General features: G+C 40.3%; 1 protein-coding gene across 1 annotated transcript in view; it reads right to left on the bottom strand.

Annotated features, from left to right (window-relative positions):
• CREBL2 (cAMP responsive element binding protein-like 2) overlaps positions 1-3,477 on the bottom strand; it is a 13,707-nt gene extending 10,230 nt beyond the window's left edge. The window contains exon 1 of the mRNA XM_009879735.1: positions 3,437-3,477. Coding sequence (XP_009878037.1) covers positions 3,437-3,451 — 15 coding nt within the window. The 5' untranslated portion in view covers positions 3,452-3,477. The remainder of the gene's footprint in view (positions 1-3,436) is intronic.
• Positions 3,478-18,283: the final 14,806 nt, after the last annotated feature.

Genomic DNA, 18,283 nt, shown 5'->3' with positions numbered 1-18,283 from the left:
TTACAAAACCAATAGCTCAAACCACAGCAAGAAGTGAGACCAGTATCTGAACAAGTCCTAGTTTCAGAGCAGCTCTATAGCAGAAAGAAAAGGAGGTCCTGTTTTAAGTTTGGTTGGGGTTTTCATGTGTATAATTTAAGAACACCCTTTAAAACTGAAACACGAAAGTTTTCCAGATTTTACATTCAGATATTCTACCTCTCCCTTTATTTCTTACTATTTCCTTCCCATTTTAAGGAACCTGTTAAGATGAACCATTTTTCAATAGCGCTCTTAAACCAGGTACAGCTAAATTATAGTACACTAAGAATTAGTGAAAACATTACAGCCTGCAAGCTCAATTCTAAATTCTTTATGTCATGTAGATGAAGGAAAACACTGAACTTGGGTAGATGCAGCTATAGAATGGTTACTTCACTACTAATGTAGCTTAGTTATCTCAGTTTTTACAGGGAAATTCCTTTCACAGTCACACTCACTCAATTCACAGCTAAGACTCATCGATCACACAGGCCAACCCTCTTAACAAGGAGGAAACCATGATTCATTGGAACTTTTAGAAGATTTCAAAGACACACTGGCTCAAGCTGTAAGACTGCACTGGCTATAAAATGAAGTATAAATAGTGCTTGCCTCATCCTGACATAGCAACACACAAGTGGAAGAGCCCTCCCAAGAGAAATGGGATCTCTTGAATGGAGCCACCAAACCCTTAGGGCAACCTGCCGCTTCATGAACTTGAAAGGAACTGCATCCCTTCAAAACAACTACAGTGAAGCCTTTCAGAGCAGCAGGCACTTACTGATGAGTATCAGCTATTTTCAGTAGAAGATACAGGGACCCAGTATCACCCAAGGTTATTACCTAATAAAAAAACCTGCTGAGGTAACAAAGATTTTCAAAATTTTCCTTAGGTACAGCCACACCTAGTAGCTCTCCAGAATTAGATCTTCTGTATCTTCTAAACTACTGCCCTGATTACATAAATTTCCATGTAGTTCTCAGTTGTGAGCGCTTTTTTTTTTTTTACTTTAATGATGCAGATTCCCCCCATGATCCTTTGCAGCTTTCAGACAAAAAGTGTTTAGTCTTTCAGACACAAAATTCTTTAGTCTGAAGAAAAGGAGGTTGAGGGGGGACCTTATTACGCTCTACAGCTACCTGTTGTAGAGAGGTGAGCATTGGTCTCTTCTCACAAGTTACAATCAATAGGACAACAAGAAATGGCATCAAGTTGCACCAGGGGAGGTTTAGGTTAGGCATTAGGAAAAACTGCTACATTGAAAGGTTTATCAAAGACTGGAACAGGCTGCCCAGGGGCAGGTGAATCTCCATCCTTGGATGTATTTAAAAGCCATCTAGGTATGGTGCTCAGGGACATGGTTTAGAAGTGGGCCTGGCAGAGTTAGATAACAGTTGGACTTGATGATCTTAAAGGTCTTTTCCAGCCATAATGATTCTATGACAAGGCCTCAATAAAAACAAACAGTATATATGTTAATTTGGCAAATCATCATGAACCTTCATATACTTACAATCCATTCTGATCCTTTATACCACCAAAGTATTGATCACTTCTGAGTTTCTTAGATTTATTCCCTAAGAAATTACATCAAGTATTTTTTTTCCCCATTGAATTAAGGTGAATCAGCACAGGCAGTGCAATTTTGTTTTACTAAAATTCAAGTAGGAAGAAAGCCAGGTGGCTTGCGAACAGATAAGGTAACACAGGTGTTGTCTTGTAGCTAGAATTTTAACCATTTTCATCAACATTAAAGTTGTTAGCATTAAAGTTAGTTAGGCCTGTTAACGATGGGCATTAGCTGAACTTCTGATTAGGGTCTTGCATATGACCACTTTGTTATATAACTGGTGAGATGGTCGGCCTTGGGAATGTTTCTTCACAAGTATCTGGGCTAATTAATAGAAGAACTTTCCGAGATGTTCTCATGGATAATGAGGATTCTATCCTTGAGTTGTATCAAAAAGATCACCTAATCAAGGAAAGCAGGTGGTGCTGTCTTTCTTTGAAGTAAAACATCCTGGAGCAGACTAGCATACAAACCTTGAGGATGCTACTAATCTACCACGTTTTGAAAGGCATAGCCAACTTGGCAGAAAAGTGAAAATTCTGGGTGTCCTAAACTGAACTACCTTCATTGTAATACTAAAAATCACACCCATAGGCCAGGAAGTCTGTTGCCCATGTGAAGACCCTTCCCTTGCACAGGTGCAGTAACTAAGGAGAACAACATAACCAATATTATAATCATATGTATATTACTAACCAATCATTATAACTGGGAGTGCGCTACCTTGTACCTTTTGTGTATAAATATGACAAGAAAGCTGGCATGCGGTGTGCATGATTTATGGAAATATTCCACTGTGCACCCCGGCCAGAATAAAGCAATGTCTCCTCTCTAAACATAGTCTCTGTGTTCCGGGAGAATTGGGACTTCATTCTCTTTTGCAGGGAACACAGGGGCCCGACTACCACATGACCAGTTTTAATATTCAACCCAAGCTCAGAATTTATTGAGTCAGAAGACAGCTGCCTCACAGCCTATGTCAAGTGTGGTTTCACCTAGCTCACTCCTGGGGACCTGAGCTACCTCCGGCACAAACGCCATGACACTACCACAACCACCACTTCAGTGAGCCAAAATACCCAAACCCAACTGGGAGTCACAGTTGTGAAACGCTGCACTGAGGAGACACAGCAGTTATTTTCTCAGTTCTCACACTGGCCATGCAGGTCCTGCTTTAGGGGCGTGCCAAGGCAAGCAGGCGGAGGAAGCATTCCTTGTGCATCTTCTGATGTATCGCTCTGCTTAAATGGAAGAACTGTACCTTCAGGGATGCCACTGTGCTGCTCTCATAATATGAAGGAAGAATCAAAGCACCAGCACCCATTACAAGGTTGCAATCCAAGCTCACACCCTAGTACCTTACCATTTGTCCAGAGTTGCAAATTATCTAAGAAATTAGGGGTGCTAGAAGAACACAACCCACCACACCAGATCAGACCACTGGTATGTATCCAGCCCTTAGCCCATGCCTGGAGCTTTAAGGAAAAGCCAGAAGCAGCATCCAACCATTGTGTTTCACTGCAGGCAGCAAGGGAGGAGAGTGAAGGGTACATCCCCTCCTTCCTACTCACAGCGACCAGATGCCTTCAAGGGAAGATTCCAGAGGAACTTACTTCAAACACCTTTGACAGGAGCACTCACCTCACCCGCGATTCCCTGTCCATTAACTGCTATGAGATTCTTCGAGGGTTTATTTTGCACACCTGCACCCCACTTGGAGCTTGAACCCGTCGGGCTCAGGCGCAGGAGGGATACTCAGGCTCTCTGCCCCAACGCACCGCCTCACCAGCTGCTTTCTGCTCCAAGCTGGCCCCAACCCCCGGGCGGGCCCCGCAGCCCCTTACCTTGCTGTCATCCATGTGTGCCGCCAGACCCGGCCCGGCCCCAGGTGGTCTGTGGCTGTTAATCCGCATTTCCGTTCCATTATCATCCATGACCTACACTTTGCTTGTACTTTGGTAAAGAATATTTGATAGACTTTATATGCATCTGCCTCTTCTCATGTGCTGCCCTGAAGACCATGAACTGGCCAGCGAGGCTGCGGGAACGATGTGTCTGGGGCCATTTTAGCCACTCAAACTTCTCCCCACCTCTATGGGTACAAAAGCTTGCAAGCCTTCCCTTGTTCTTCATTCCAACCATCAGTCCCATACATGTCTTAGATGCCCTAAAAGACCTTTTGCTTTTGCTTTTTCTCATAACGCAGGGCTGAAACACTCCCCAGCACTGTAATCCTCCTCGGTTCCCATATTGGCACTTCCATCACAGTAGCCTAAAAGAACATCAGTCTAAGTTTAGAATAAATGTCATAGCCCTCCAGATACCCCATATTCAGACAAGAGAGGGACGGGGAGCTCTTTTTGCATCTCCCAAGAAGTAGCAACGGCTTTTGGGAAAACCTTTCTGAAGTGCCTGTCTCACCTCTACCATCCTGCTGGGCCCTTCCTCCTCCTCCTCTTCCTCCTCCTCCTCCTCCTCCTCTGCCTCTTCCTCCACGCGTGCCTGGCTGCAGCCCTGCCCCTCAGTACCCTCTGGTTACAGAGCCAGGAAGGTTCCAGCTGAGCAGCTGTGTAATGGCTTCAGCATTACAAAAATAAAGTAAATCCCACGTTTACTACTATTGCTTGCCTTATTTTGCCCTTCCGAGTTCCTCAAGGCAGAACCGAGTCTCCCTGGCCGCTTGAGCGCTGCTGGGGGGTACTGGGCCTGAGACGCAAACACCCCCCCCCGCAGCCATCCCAAGTCTGAAGGAGCAGCCCTCGGTGATGCTTTGAGAACACCAGGTTTTCTCCTTTCCGTGGTGACACGTACCAGAAAAGGTTAATGTTGAACACTTCTGATGCAAAACCAAGCTGTGCCCTTACCTCCCTGCCCTCCAGGTCCCTTGAAATTAGGTCCCTGCTTGCCCAAATGATGTGTGTACCCCCAGCGAACAACTCTGTAAACACGGCCGTGTTTCAAGTTCACGGTGAAACCTGAAGCAAGGCATGTTTCATGTTGCTGCATGTTTCTTTTTATCCATGCAACTCTATTCACTAGAGTTTCCCATGACTTAATCTCTCTTACATGCAATTGTTAAGGCTAAAGACTTTGTCATGGGATTTTGCTCCTGAATCACAGACCTTCCTCTTGGAGGGATAATGCTTTCTGGATGGCAAAGACAAAGCACTTTTATAAGCTTTTTTTTTTTTTTTTCTATGAGCTTATATGCTTTTCAGTTGTCGAAGACAAGGCAGTTTACGCACTGCTTCCTATTTGCCTGTCCAAAACGGATGTATCAGCAAGAGGCATCAGCTAATAAAGTGGAAGGAACAGCTTGCTATGAGCTTGCCTAGGTGTTCTCCTGTGCTCCCCTCCCCCATGTTTGCCTTCAAATTCTTGGAGAAGGCAGTGAGGCGCCTAGTACCACCTTTGGCACTATCCTGGGGCCATAAAGCTGGCTTTAAAAGTCAGTTGGGGGTTTCCCTGGTGAAGGGAAATATTGAGTGGCACAGAGCCAACATAGCTCACTTAGGCAACCCTCTGTTGCAACATGAGTGGAGGAAGGAGATTAGACAGAGCCCTGATGCTGATTCAGAAAGGCCAGAATCCTTTTAACCAGCAAATTAAAGTTACAGCTGCATCTTTTCCTCCCACTAGATTACCCCACACTACCCATTCTGCTTTATATCACTTAAGAAGCAGAGCTCTCAGCTTCTGACTGGGCTAAGAACAAGTTCCCTGACTAAACACTTAAGAGCTTCCATATTTTAGCATGGAACAACTCGAAATATGCATTTCAGTCTCCTTTTCTGCTATGGCTATGCTGTCCTCCTAGATGAATATGAACATGCAAATTGAATGGAAGTCTGTCAGAAAGAACAGTTGTGAATGTAATTGAACATTACATATATGCACATATATAGCACACAAGCTTATGATGTTTTAAACTGATTTTAACAGCTAGAAGAAAGTACTTTACAGAGCAAATAGTGAATTCGGAGTTTACTGCCACAGGACACTGTAAGGCAAAGAGTTCAGCTGGTTCAAAAAATGACTAAGCAGGTTTATGTTTCATAAAGAGGTACTAAAGGGATGTATTCTCCACCATCCCTAACTGAACAGTTTGGGATACTGGGGATGTATGAGAGGAGCAGAGCACAGAAAAAGGCTATGTTCACATATTCTCCCTAAAGACCTCCTGCCACTCCCAGAGACAGAATACTGAACTAAATGGACCCATGGTCTGACACAGCAGACCTTTTCTCTTTCTCATGTTGTCTAACAGGTCACCATTTCAACCCCCAAAGATTCACAAGTGAATTTTTAAGTAAAACTTCCTTGGTGAAAGTAAAGGCAGATGATCTGCATACTAGACCAACTCATCCTCACTAACTGCAGGTTACTGTTTTTCCTAGTAAGCGGTCATTCCTAAGTGACTCTCTGAGACATCCTGATGGTTTTATTGCTAAACCATAGTGATGCACACCAAGGAAACACTACCTTGTATTAAATCAAATGTCACAAATTGTCTTACACAATAACTACTGGCAGTTCCCTGCTCAAATTAATTATATTTATTAAAAGAAGGGTTGTGCTTCTGAGATCCAGAGAGACTTTGAGGTATATAAATAAACTGGGTTCGGTGATCAGGCAATAGTTTAAAAATCATTGCTTATGTCAGTGTGACTAAAAAATCACCTCACTCATGAGGTGATTTTGCACCATGTGCTTGTATTTGCAATGATGTCAACACATCCCAAATAGGTGTTTATTCTCTCTTTCTAGAACTATAAAGGTTTTAATTTGGGCAAACGGAAATCTGTTCCTCTGAAAGCCTGCCTGAAATAAGAATAAATCTTGCATCCTGTTGGTATCAAGACTCAGCATTTTGCTGAAATTGTTCCACTGTCCATTTGTGGAGTCTTTGCAGCTTCAGAGCCTTTGAGAACAGTTCATTCATGGATGGGAAAACAAGGATGCAGTTAAGATATTTTCTTGTTTGTTTTCCAAATGTACCAAAATGCCAATTGCTTTAATAGAGATGCCAACTCATTTGCATGTGGGGAAAGATTGTGCAAGAACAGCCCGTCTTTCAATCTCTTGGGTTTTTTGTAGAATCAGTAAAGAAATCTCACTGTCCTATACCCTTTAATCTGATGCTCAAGAAACACTTCTGGAAATACAAGAAGAAACTCCTGTCTTTCAGTTTTTAGACCCTGTTGATACTGAGAGAGAGATCACCCTCACCTTGTCATTTCTATCCATCAGTTAAATTGTCCAGGGAAGTGACAACAATGTTTATTTACATAAGATTGTATCGCTTATTGTCACTTATATAACTATGATAAAAGTATACCAGATTTTTTTTATATATTAGAGAAATAAGCTATATATGCTTAAGTTCTGAAAGACCTGGTAAACACATGAACAGCACATGTTAACAAGTGCAGTGATTGATCACATCATTGGGATGATTAAAATAAAATTCTATGTAAAATACAAGCTCTTTGAAAGCCGATTTTAAAACTCTAATCAGTGTTTGAACAAAGCATAGCACGCTGGGAGCCTGATCTGTGACTACTTGCTACACACTGTGTAATTAAATGTTGACAAGGGGTCTGCTCTCATATTTGCTAAATGTTCTACTTTGTGACAAGATGAGCACCTTCTGTACTTACAAATGCTTGAAGTCACATCTACAAGGGGAGTTCTTCCTGTTTAGCTATTGCAGATTAACTTCTCACATAGAATGGACTCAAAATAAGTTAATTTGGAATAATCAGCTCTTGTCCTATGCATACACACACAGAAAAAGTTACAGCTTTATCTAGCCAAACTAACTTTCCCACGCAAAATCTTGAAACAGTACTCATGAAGCTTTTATATTGCTGAATGGTTAGGCTACTTATAAATTTTATTGCATGAAAATGTTCATGCTGCAGCTGGAAATGAGCTACTTCTAGCTAGTAGAAGGGAGAAAAAGACCTCAGATGCTCCTATACTTCACACATGTGATTGATAGTTCCAAGTAAAATAGAGTGGAGAACTAGGAATGATTCAAAAAGTCATTTGAATAACATGGATTTCAGGTAGTATTTAAACTAAATATAAAAAACTGAGAACCAAAGAGCAAGACAAACAAATCACTGATTAAGGAGATGACGAAGAGTGGGTTAAAGTTCAATGCGGTGCGCAAGTGAATAAAATTTAAACTTGTTCCGAAACAACAAACAAACAGAGCAGCACAATATGCCACGTTCAGGAATGTGAGAGCCATGTTGTATCTGGCACTTGAACAACAGAGAATTATTGCTGCTGATATGGTAATTGCAGAGGTACAAAAAAAAGTGGGTGGATCATGTGAAATTCATTAAATACTTGAGGTGAACTTACAGCAGGATTAGTCTTTTTCTTTTAACTGTGTACATTGATCTCTATGCACAACTGGTTTAGTAAAAAAGCATATTGTTCATTCTCAAGAGGTTTAAAAATCTACTTCAGCTCAGTGTCATTTTTTGTTCTTAAGATATTTTGCAACATGTTTCTCCCCTTTGGCCTACGCAAACAAATATGCCTGCATATGCATACCTATTAGAGCCAGCCAAAAACTGCTGCCTGTAGCTGGCCATTCTGGTAAGAGTACTTCTGGTTGCTTGCCACAACACTTAAAATCTTTTTAAACAGTTTTGCCCAGACCTACATTCTATGGCATGGGCTGTGCTTGCACTCAAAACTCTGATACTGTTGTCTTGTTCAAGGGCACAAACAAGGTTTCTGCACAGCTTGAGTACAAAACGAAGGACTCGTACAGCAAGCTGGATCTTCGTTGCAACTGGGTCACAGGACTTCCATGATGACCTGGACTACCTTATGAAATGTCATTGTGTTTCGTGTGAAGGGTCAGGTCATCAAATACAGTGCTTTGCCCTGGTCTGCACCGCTCACTCCATCTTAAGTCAGCATCATTTTAGCTAACTTCTGTTTTGCAATTGTGTTTAAGCATATTGGATTTCCTAGTATTGTTGCAACTGCTGATGAGAGTTGTATTTGTGTTTAACAGGATTTGTGTTTAATGAGACTGCTCATGTGAACAAAAGTTACTTACAGGATCAAAGGCTGCACTGTGAAAAGTGTTCTATTAACTGGATGTAAATCAAGAACACAAACTGGGTAACACAAACTTGTTTGCAGGGCTATTTCAAGGCAACAAGCAAAATAAGGAGCAGGGTTTGGGGAGCTGGTAGGCTGCCTGCCTTACCCATCCCTACAGGGGAAATAAAAATATGCTGTTTCAGAAAGATCTAAAACAAAACACAGGGACCCTTAGCCTGTCATCAGCTCCGTTCTCCCTGGCTCTCAAAATCTTCCTGACAAGTCCCAGAGCTCCCACTACACCAATATTTCCTGAAAGAACCACCAAGTTTTCTGTTGCTTTGCCTCCATTGCCTCTCCTGCCCTTCCCCTCAGCCAACAATCTACTCTACTTCTCTGAATGAGCTTTTGCTTGAATTGGCTGAGCTGACTTACCTTCGACAACAAACATGTCTGTGATGGCACCTGTCAGTAGCTACAGATGGACATGATCATGCTCAGCAAGTGTGGGTCAGATGAAAGGGCCAGGTAACACTTTTTTGACACGGCTGGAGCTACCATGGTTTGATTCACCTGAGTAGGTTGGGTTTGGAGCAGATTACTTTTAAGCATGTATTTACAAAAATAGGCTGATCAAATTTTGCATTTCACTTCAGTGAGGTTGCAAAATTTTGCCTATTGACTGGACCGGGTGTCACCCAGTTAAAAAGTGCAGATACTCTTGAACTTCTCTTTCTAGTTGCACATGACCTGATGCTCTGTCACTTTCCTTGGGAAGTACTATTGACATCTAAACAATGAATGCAAATACTTGCATGCTTCTCTCTTGGTAACTCACAGCAAATTGGAATGGCTTCTCAGGCATTTGGAGTAATTCAGGTAACAACTAAAATGAGAGATCTAGAAGCTCTGTTAAGCTCCTCAGTTAGGCATATACCCTGATCACATCCATTATCTGGGTGAGACCTAGGTAAGAGCCAGCTCCTTTCTCTCCTCCCCAGTTTCTGTGCAAAGGGAACCGGAATGCATGCTCCTTATGGATGCTGTGTCATGTTCAGGTGCCCCACTTTGTGATGAGGGACCAGGATTTGCCCAAGTGCGACACCAGCTCAGTGCAGACATGGGCATACACCAGAGATATGGCACAATACAGCTGTTTTGCAGGATCTTGTGCACTTTTAGCCTCTTGCTACTCTGACTCTCTTCACTTCAGTCTTGGCTTTACTGGAAGAAATGGCATTTAAATTCGTAAGTCAGACTGCTAGATCTCAAACTATCATATGAAAAAGGTAACAATCAAGAAAATCGACTACAAATGCACATAAATATCTAGTAATTTTCTCCTCATTCACATATAAATATATGTATAATAATTGTAAGCTCCGGACTATCTCTGACTTGAAAACATAATTGATTTGTGGCAACTGTGTGAAAATTTGGAGGATTAACTGTAATTACACGATAAAAATTAGAAAATACGGCCTAGTTTGCAAAGAGCATTAAAGTTCAAGATCTGGGGGTTCTCCCCTGTGTCTAAAAGGACCGTATTTTAAATAAATAAATAAATAAATAAAACTACTGTGGACTTTTATTTTTTATTTTTAATGTTACAATACTGTTAAACAAATTTCAGACAAGACTGATGCAAGGGAAAAAGGAAACGGGCTCTATGAAACTCTAGTATATACTGAAATCTAGCAACCTCATTTTTTAAGCAGGTGGTCTTTTTTTAACTTCTACCTCAGGATTTCCCTTAAGAATTTGGGACTGGGGACTATATTGTCCCCCTAAAATTGGGGACTGACACTAGAGGTTCAGATAACTATATAAAATAGCTTACTCCATTTATGTCTCCGCTGTCTTGTGTTACAAACCATTCATGGACAGACTGCGTGGTGTGGCTCTGCATGCAGCAGAAGCTCTCTGTGAGACACTGTGCGCCTTTCCTGCACGTTTTCCAACAGTTTTGCTGTCAGACCCAGGAGCAGCGTACATTAAAGCTTTATTAATTCCTGAATGGCTCCCCCCTCTATAGCACTCCAGAAGGGACCATTAGTGGTTCCTGTCTAACAGGGCATGTCTCTAGAAAAGAGCTAAATGATGCTGTGAGGTAATTCAAGTGCAGTAAACCTATAGCAAGAGTAGTTTTCATCCTCCCCAGGATCCCTTGAGATCCACAGCTATCGGTTTCCAAATATGACATCGATGAGTTTTCTCCATGTGTTTTTCATGATTTGAAGGCCCAGGCTAAGCTGCAGGAGAAAGCCTGACATGAGTATGTAGTGTTGATGCCCATATTAGGTATTAGTCTGCTTGGTTTCAAAGGCATCTCCAGAGGCTGATTTAAAGCATTTACATCACTCTGCTGCTCAAAATCACTGAAACTTGGAGGTAAGTAGCTAATTATAGATGCTGTGAATAGACCTGTCAGTGGTCCTTTCGCAGGACCAAGTGAGGTCATGCTACAGAATAGCTTTGCCATCAGTTTGACCAGTATGTCACAAAAAGAAATGCAGGTAGGGGATTTGCATGTGTATTCATTATAGATTTTTGGGGGTTTTTTTACCATCTCCAGTTTTTCACACAAATGAGCTATTTATTAACAAACTGTTACAATGCCAGGTATAAACATTAACCAAGAAAGCGATGGATCTATACACAGATTGACACTGTTTGTTACATGTTGATTTTGATTGCATATATATAGTCCTTTTCTGTCCAGTGACTTGTCTTATTGAAAGAAGCATCAGCGCCAGAGCACTGTAAACTTGCTTCAGTGAAATCGTTCCCTTCCCTCTACCTTTATCTTTCTTAACATCCCTTAAATGTTCAGCTATGTCAGGGAGAAAAGGCCCTATTACCGAATCTGTGTTGAGACTGCTATGGAAAATTTTCCCCTGACAGTGTCAGAAATGTTATTCAGAGTCACTCAGATAGCTACAGCGTTCTTACATGGAATACAACTCACCCTTTTTCCCTTTTAATGTGTTCAGCAGACAGGTGGCAACCCAACTGGTGGCAAATTCCTAAGTATTTATATCCTTTAACTCTCAAATGATATGAACAAGTAATAGGAAATGTCATGCACTGAGTATATGAGTAATGTTCCCATTAATCAATCGTCCAAAATAAACTGGATTATTATGTCTATGTGTACTATACTGTAGCTATTTGCAGATAGATATACTGAAAGAGCAAGCCTGATTCTTATCTTATCTTTGTGGAGATTTAGGGGCAGAGTCTCTTACAATTTCACTCCTTTTCCACACGTGCTTTGGCCAGACACGAGACAGATTCACAAATGTAGAATATTGCCAAGCTGCAATTGTCCACTTTCTGGTGTCAGCATTTGACTCCCTCTTGGACATAATTTTCAACTGAGTATAGAAGCTACGAGGCGGCACACATCCTTAGCTGCTCTAAACTACCAATCAGACCCAGCATGTTTTGGAGATAATTGGGATTTTGAAAATGAAGTCCAAAACAAAACACACGATTTTTTAATTCCTACTTTCAAGAAAGAATGGTAGATTCATTACCTAAGTTGGTGGCTGGTGTCCTGCACATCAGTTTGAAGAATGAAACTGGAATGTGTGAATTACAATGGAGGTCTTGTCTGTCTTGATTCCTGATTTTCTTGCATCAGTTTTGGCAGCAGACTACTACTTTTAATGGATGCATCACAGGGCATCCAGGAATCCTAGAAAAGTGCCACTGTGTACTTACCTGAGGCAACTCACTTAACGCCTGGTATAGAAAAATATCTCTGCAAAGAACATGTAGTTCCAGGCAGGTTGCAGTTGCTGCCATTGTAGTACAGATTCTCACCATGTAGAAATGATCTGTGCAGGCAAGCACCCTGAAGCAAATTTATCTGCAACACATTTAGTTGGTGGGCACTGTAGGGCAGCATATGCATGATCTGTTGAGCACATCTGAGGTCCAAATCCCCTGGTGCCAGACAATTTGCAGTCTGGTTGCATTTGCGCTTGCACTTCTCTCTGAACACAATGTGGAGTCTATGGCCTCATTCCCAGCAAAATACATTGAAGTGCCATAGGAAGCACTTAGGTATTTAAAATCTGTTTGAAAGACTAGAGGCTCAAACCAGTTGAGCACACCTGTGTAAAACACTGAAAACAAGATTGCTGCCTTACTGATCAGGATAGGGTTGTGCTGACTTGTCCTCAAATGCAGAAAAGACAGATGTCCCTGAATCCGTAGTGTGGACAGTCTGTATAAAAGGGAGATAGATTAAAAAAATTATAAATCTCCTTGACATGATAATTCATAAACAATTTAGATGGCTTTTTTCTTTGTCTTTGTATGGTTTTGGCTTATAAAGTTATAATCTGACTGCATAAATGAGAAGAAACAAGAGGATGGTACAATACAGCCCTTTTACACCACTCTAGAAGTGTTGAGGAACATTTAACTGGAGGTAAATGTACCCTATGCAGCTACACTGTCATCTTATGGACAGCTATGGAGAGTGAGGTGTGTGATTGAGAATAAAGCTCTGGGATTTTTTAAAGATATATTTGCATATGCATTTGTTAACTAGGGATTGTGGTGGTGGTGTTGAAGGATTTCATACTTCCATTCCTTCAATTACATATATATAGCCTTGACTCAGTTTATTCCAGGGTCTTTTTTCACACCCCTACCAATGTGAAAGGGGCTCTAAATGGATGTAAATGTAATTTGCTACCATATAAAAGTCCAATTGCTAAGCACAACAACTTTTATTGGTCCAATAAAATCTAGAAGCCATGCTGCATCGCCGGCATGCCACAAGGAGACAAAGTAGAAATGAAATGTGAATATGTTTTTAACATCCACTAAGATTAATCTGGACCACTTAAAATACATTATGTATTATCATACAATTGTTGTAAACTTTAACCGTGTATATGTTGCTTTAGTAATTTTTACAGTATAAATTCATATTTAATAACCTCGCTTTATAATCTTTGGTTTAGCAATAATAAGGCCAACCCTACAATACATATATATTTAAAGTATTGATGTATACTTTTCAACCAAACTTCCTCCTGAGATATCTTTGCTCATAGAAATTTATACATACGAATTTATACACTGAAATTTCATAATTACAGGACTGCCTAATGTTTGACAGATAAATTTTCAGCAAGAGATACTGAAGCACAAGGAGATTTCTTAGTGTAAAATAAGGATACAAGATAAAGGAATCATGACCTCCCCGTCTATACCATACAATAACTTAGGTTGGAAGGGACCTCTGGAGGCCAGCTGGTTTAACTCCGTGTACACAGCAGAGCCAACTTCAAGATTAAATCCAACTCCAAAGTTAGATCAGGTTGCTCAGAACCTTGTCCATTCCACCACTGACCATCTCCAAGGATGGAGAAGCCACAGCCTCTCTAGGCACCTGCTCCAGTGTTCGACCACTGTTATTCTGAAGAGCCCGTTTCTAGTATCATCAGATGGCAAACTCCAATCTAATGAGTGTCAAAGAGTAACTCACTCTACTTCTGCAGAATTGACTCATGTTGCATTATAACAATGCCAAATCCACAGCAAGGAAAGTGGCAGGAGCTCACAGTCAGAAGCAGAGAGTAGGAAACGGTGAGCTGGAGCATCTCCTTTTGGCATCAGCAACCTGTTAGATGTTGCAGATAGATGTTGTTAGATTACAGCCAGGTCATCTGCCTGCATCTTCCCAAGCCATGTACACCCCTGTGCGCAGGGACTACTACTGACACACATTCTTCCCCTACTGATTGCTGTGCATCCTCGTCCCCATGTTGCCGTTTCCTCTGCAGTGGTTCAAGCCCTTGCTCATTCACATGCTGTAAACCAAATGGGCGACCAAGCTCTTCTTTCAGTGACATCCAGCTTACGGCATTTGTGCAACTGCATCCTGACCTCTGGTCAGCTCCATAGGGTAAGAAGGTATTTTCAGTGAATGACCGGTTATAATAGCCATTTTTCTTAAACTGTAGCTGACATCATTTAATTGTAAGTCCTCATACAAAATAACAGATGAATATACACACAATTTCTGCAACTTAGTAATTAGACAAGCCCTTCTAACAAGGGACTTTGTTTTCCTTTTATATTCTGGAACTCAAATTGCATCTACCATTTTCCCATAAATGTCTCCACTGACTGGCTCACAAAACAATCTGTCCTCATATGTTCCTGACTAGGAAGTTCTTCTGAGCCTACACAGTTGCCAAGAAATAATGTCTTGGAAAGTCATGTCCTCTACTTGAAATTCCCCCTCTTAAAAAAACTTCTGCCCCATTTGATTTCATAATATCCCATTTAGATTTTAAACGGTCATGAAGATTGAAGATGCACATTCTTTAGCATAAGTTTATCCGGAACTCATCATCATTTGATCTGTGTCTTGAAACAGATTTTTAATGACCAGAGAGTCAACAAGCCAAAATTGTATCTGAGGTAAGTGGTACAGCCTCAAATAAGTCATGAGAAGCCTGTGGCAGAGCTTCACATAGAAAATAAAACACTGGATTTGCAGCCCTGTGCTTTACCCTCACTGATCTTCTCCCCTTCTTTTTGCAAGCTGAACATAAACCAAGGGTTTAAACATTTTTAATATGTTAATGATTCTTCCCCCAGCTACATGGAGAACAAGGGGCAAACAGCTTTGAAGAATAAATGTTCTTGCAAGATTTCCAACACCCCCCCTTAGAGCTAAAAGAGTTGTATCCATAACTAATACACAGAAGCCAGCTTGTTCCCGAGTAGCGTAATAGTCAAGAAGGCAATATAAAAATAAACAAGCAGTCCTTCACCTCACCTTAGAGTTTTGAACTCAGATTGCTACTAAAATAGGCATATTCTAACCTTGCATCCTAAAAAAAAATAAAATGACACAGTCTGAAATTTTCACATGCTTCTTTTCCCTGTAACCTGATATTTTCACCTGTCCTTGACAAAGTCTGCTGCCTGTTGTTGACAATTGGGCTAGTATCAGACCAACAATTTTCTGACCAGTGCATTCAACAAAACAAGACACTCTTCAGAGTTAACAGTCTTTTTTTTTTTTCTATGAATGTTTTTACTGCGAGGTGAAAATATTGATGTTCTTGGTGTTATCCACTTAAAGGTTTATATGAATGAAAGCTTATAAATCCAGGTCATTGTGGTGGTCGTGCCTTTCTTTCCCACAGCAACAACACACAGTAATTAACTCAGTTTTATTTTTTTTTCATTTCCATTATAGGTTTGTCTGTCTTTTTTTATATGGAGCTCTTTTTATCTGTTAAGTACATTTTAATGATTCCATGGAAGAGAAATCCATCTCTTTCACATCCATTTGATTAACAATATAGTTTCACTTGCATATTACTGCAACAGCCAAATTGCTTCTTAGAAATAGAAATAAAATAAACAGCAACCTATCAAATCTGTAAGGCTTAGGATATCCGTAGGTGTCAGAAGCTGTTAAAGGCAGGCAGAAACACCAAAATGGATTAGGAGAAATGGTGAAGACTCTAAGACTGTCAGAAAATTTCCTCTCCTGTGTACATGTATTGAAAAGAAAAATATTTTAAAATAAATAAATATAAATAAAAATAAAAATAAACTGGTCTTTAATACCACAGGTTATTCATTCACTTTCTACATTCAGACTTTTAAATGAGTTTCATGATTGTGATCTTACTTTTGCATGCTATCAAGGCAGTAAATTTGTATTTAATGGTTTATATTAACCCAGATTACATTTCACATATCACAACTTTAAATGGATGCTGTCCTTTTTCATCGTACTTGGTACTCTTAAGGAAAGATTTCATTATAAGAAAAAAAGGCCAAAATGTATTTAAGGTTGATAATTACTATACTCTCACATAGTTTTAAGTATTCAAGTAGTTAAAAAGAAGGATATGAATAGTCACAAGACCTCATACATTTTATGTTGCCCTCATAATAAACACAAATACATTTTAGTTCTGTTTCATCATTGGCCACAAACAAAACATGAACATGCGAAGCTACTCTCCAGATAGTATAAATTGGCATAGCAACTTAAGTGTTAGTTGAGCCATGATGATTTTCACCATCTGTGCTTACAGCCCATTACAAGTTGATTTCAATACAAGTATACCAGCCTACAGACAAGTGACTAGCAGTAAGAGCTAAAAGAAAGAAGGTGAGGGTGGTGTTTATTGTGACAATTATCTTAATTTCTGGAATGTGTTTGGGATTGTTTTTTAATGTATCACTTACTTTATTTTTGTTGTTGTTATTCTTTAAATATTTTCTCTTTAGATATACAGAAAAGTGAGAAATGTTACTTGTTAAGTTTCTCAGTTGTTGTAGATTTGTCTGAACTTGCTGTTTCTTGAGAATAGTATTTCATTATTCTGTTTCCTGATGACAACATGTTATTATGCTCCTTTTCTGTAAATAGTATTTATTATGATATCCAATTTCAAATGCCTTCTCAAAACTTAATCTTACCATTTCACAAAGGAGTGGCTTAACCATCAAAATATTTTTTTTCTGTTTAAGATGATTAGGACTGATCAAAAGCCCCTAAGCTTTATAAAGTCCATAGAATGAGATATTATTATTACTTCTTCCTTTGTCTTTTCTCATTGTCTTCTGTTGTCTATCTATCTCACTTACAGCTTGTGCGTGTGTGTGTCTAATTGAAAACTAAGCCAACAAACTTCTGTGCAAGTGCTTAATTTTACTAAATGTGCCTGCTCAAGTAAGCAAAAATATTTACTATTTCTTTTGAGAGATGGAAGAAAGGAGAGGGAGAAGAATGAGTTAGTGGTTAGATTTGGAATTTGAGAGAACTTGCTTCAGTTCTCTGATCTGCAACCAGCTTGCTATATTACCTTGAATGAGTTACTTTATCTCAGTAACTCATTCTTATATCCATGAAACATGGTATCATGATACTTCTCTGTCCCACAGAAGACTTTTAAAGGGTACTCAGAAGCTATAGAGATAGCGATCATGTAAATTCCTATGGAGTAATGGATATAGGATTTATGAAGTAAGGAGATGCAGGGAAGCAGACAGCTGGTGCTTTCCTTCCTTTTTCTCTGTACTTTCTGCTGCTCCAGTTCCTGTAATTCTCCCTTTCTCTTCATTGCTCTAAATCATCCACTGTTGTCCTACAGGGAACAAGAATATTGCTCCATCTTGTCTTAATTTGTCGCAGCTCAAAATCACATATCTGCACTGAACCTAGGCCTCTCCACTTGCATACTAACCCAGCTTGTTTGACATGCTATGAATCTGGCAGTCCTAGAGAAGCTACAGGGAAGTAGAGGTATGAAAACTACCTGCAGCGACGGAATAGTGAGGCTATTCTTATTTAAGCATTTTTGCATTTAAGCATTTAAGAGGAGTAGAGCTTCCCAAGCTCTGATGCTCACATGGAAGGGAAAATGGGGAGATACTGGCTGTTCTCAACTCGCTCTTTTCCCCTCAGCGTTGCTACTCTGCACCCTATGTCTCTGATGCCTGCATTTCTCACACTACTCAAATTCCTCCTCTCTAGACTGAAGTCGGTGATCTCCCTCTGATCTCCACCTGCAGACTTTTCTCTCTTCTGCTCTTTCCCCACCCTCAGTCCTACGTCT

This window comes from Charadrius vociferus, unplaced genomic scaffold, assembly GCF_000708025.1.
Source record: "Charadrius vociferus isolate BGI_N301 unplaced genomic scaffold, ASM70802v2 scaffold90, whole genome shotgun sequence".
In the NCBI taxonomy this organism is placed as follows: Eukaryota; Metazoa; Chordata; class Aves; order Charadriiformes; family Charadriidae; genus Charadrius; species Charadrius vociferus.
Note: the sequence above shows the minus strand (reverse complement) of the source record. Positions and strands in the feature narration are given on the sequence as shown.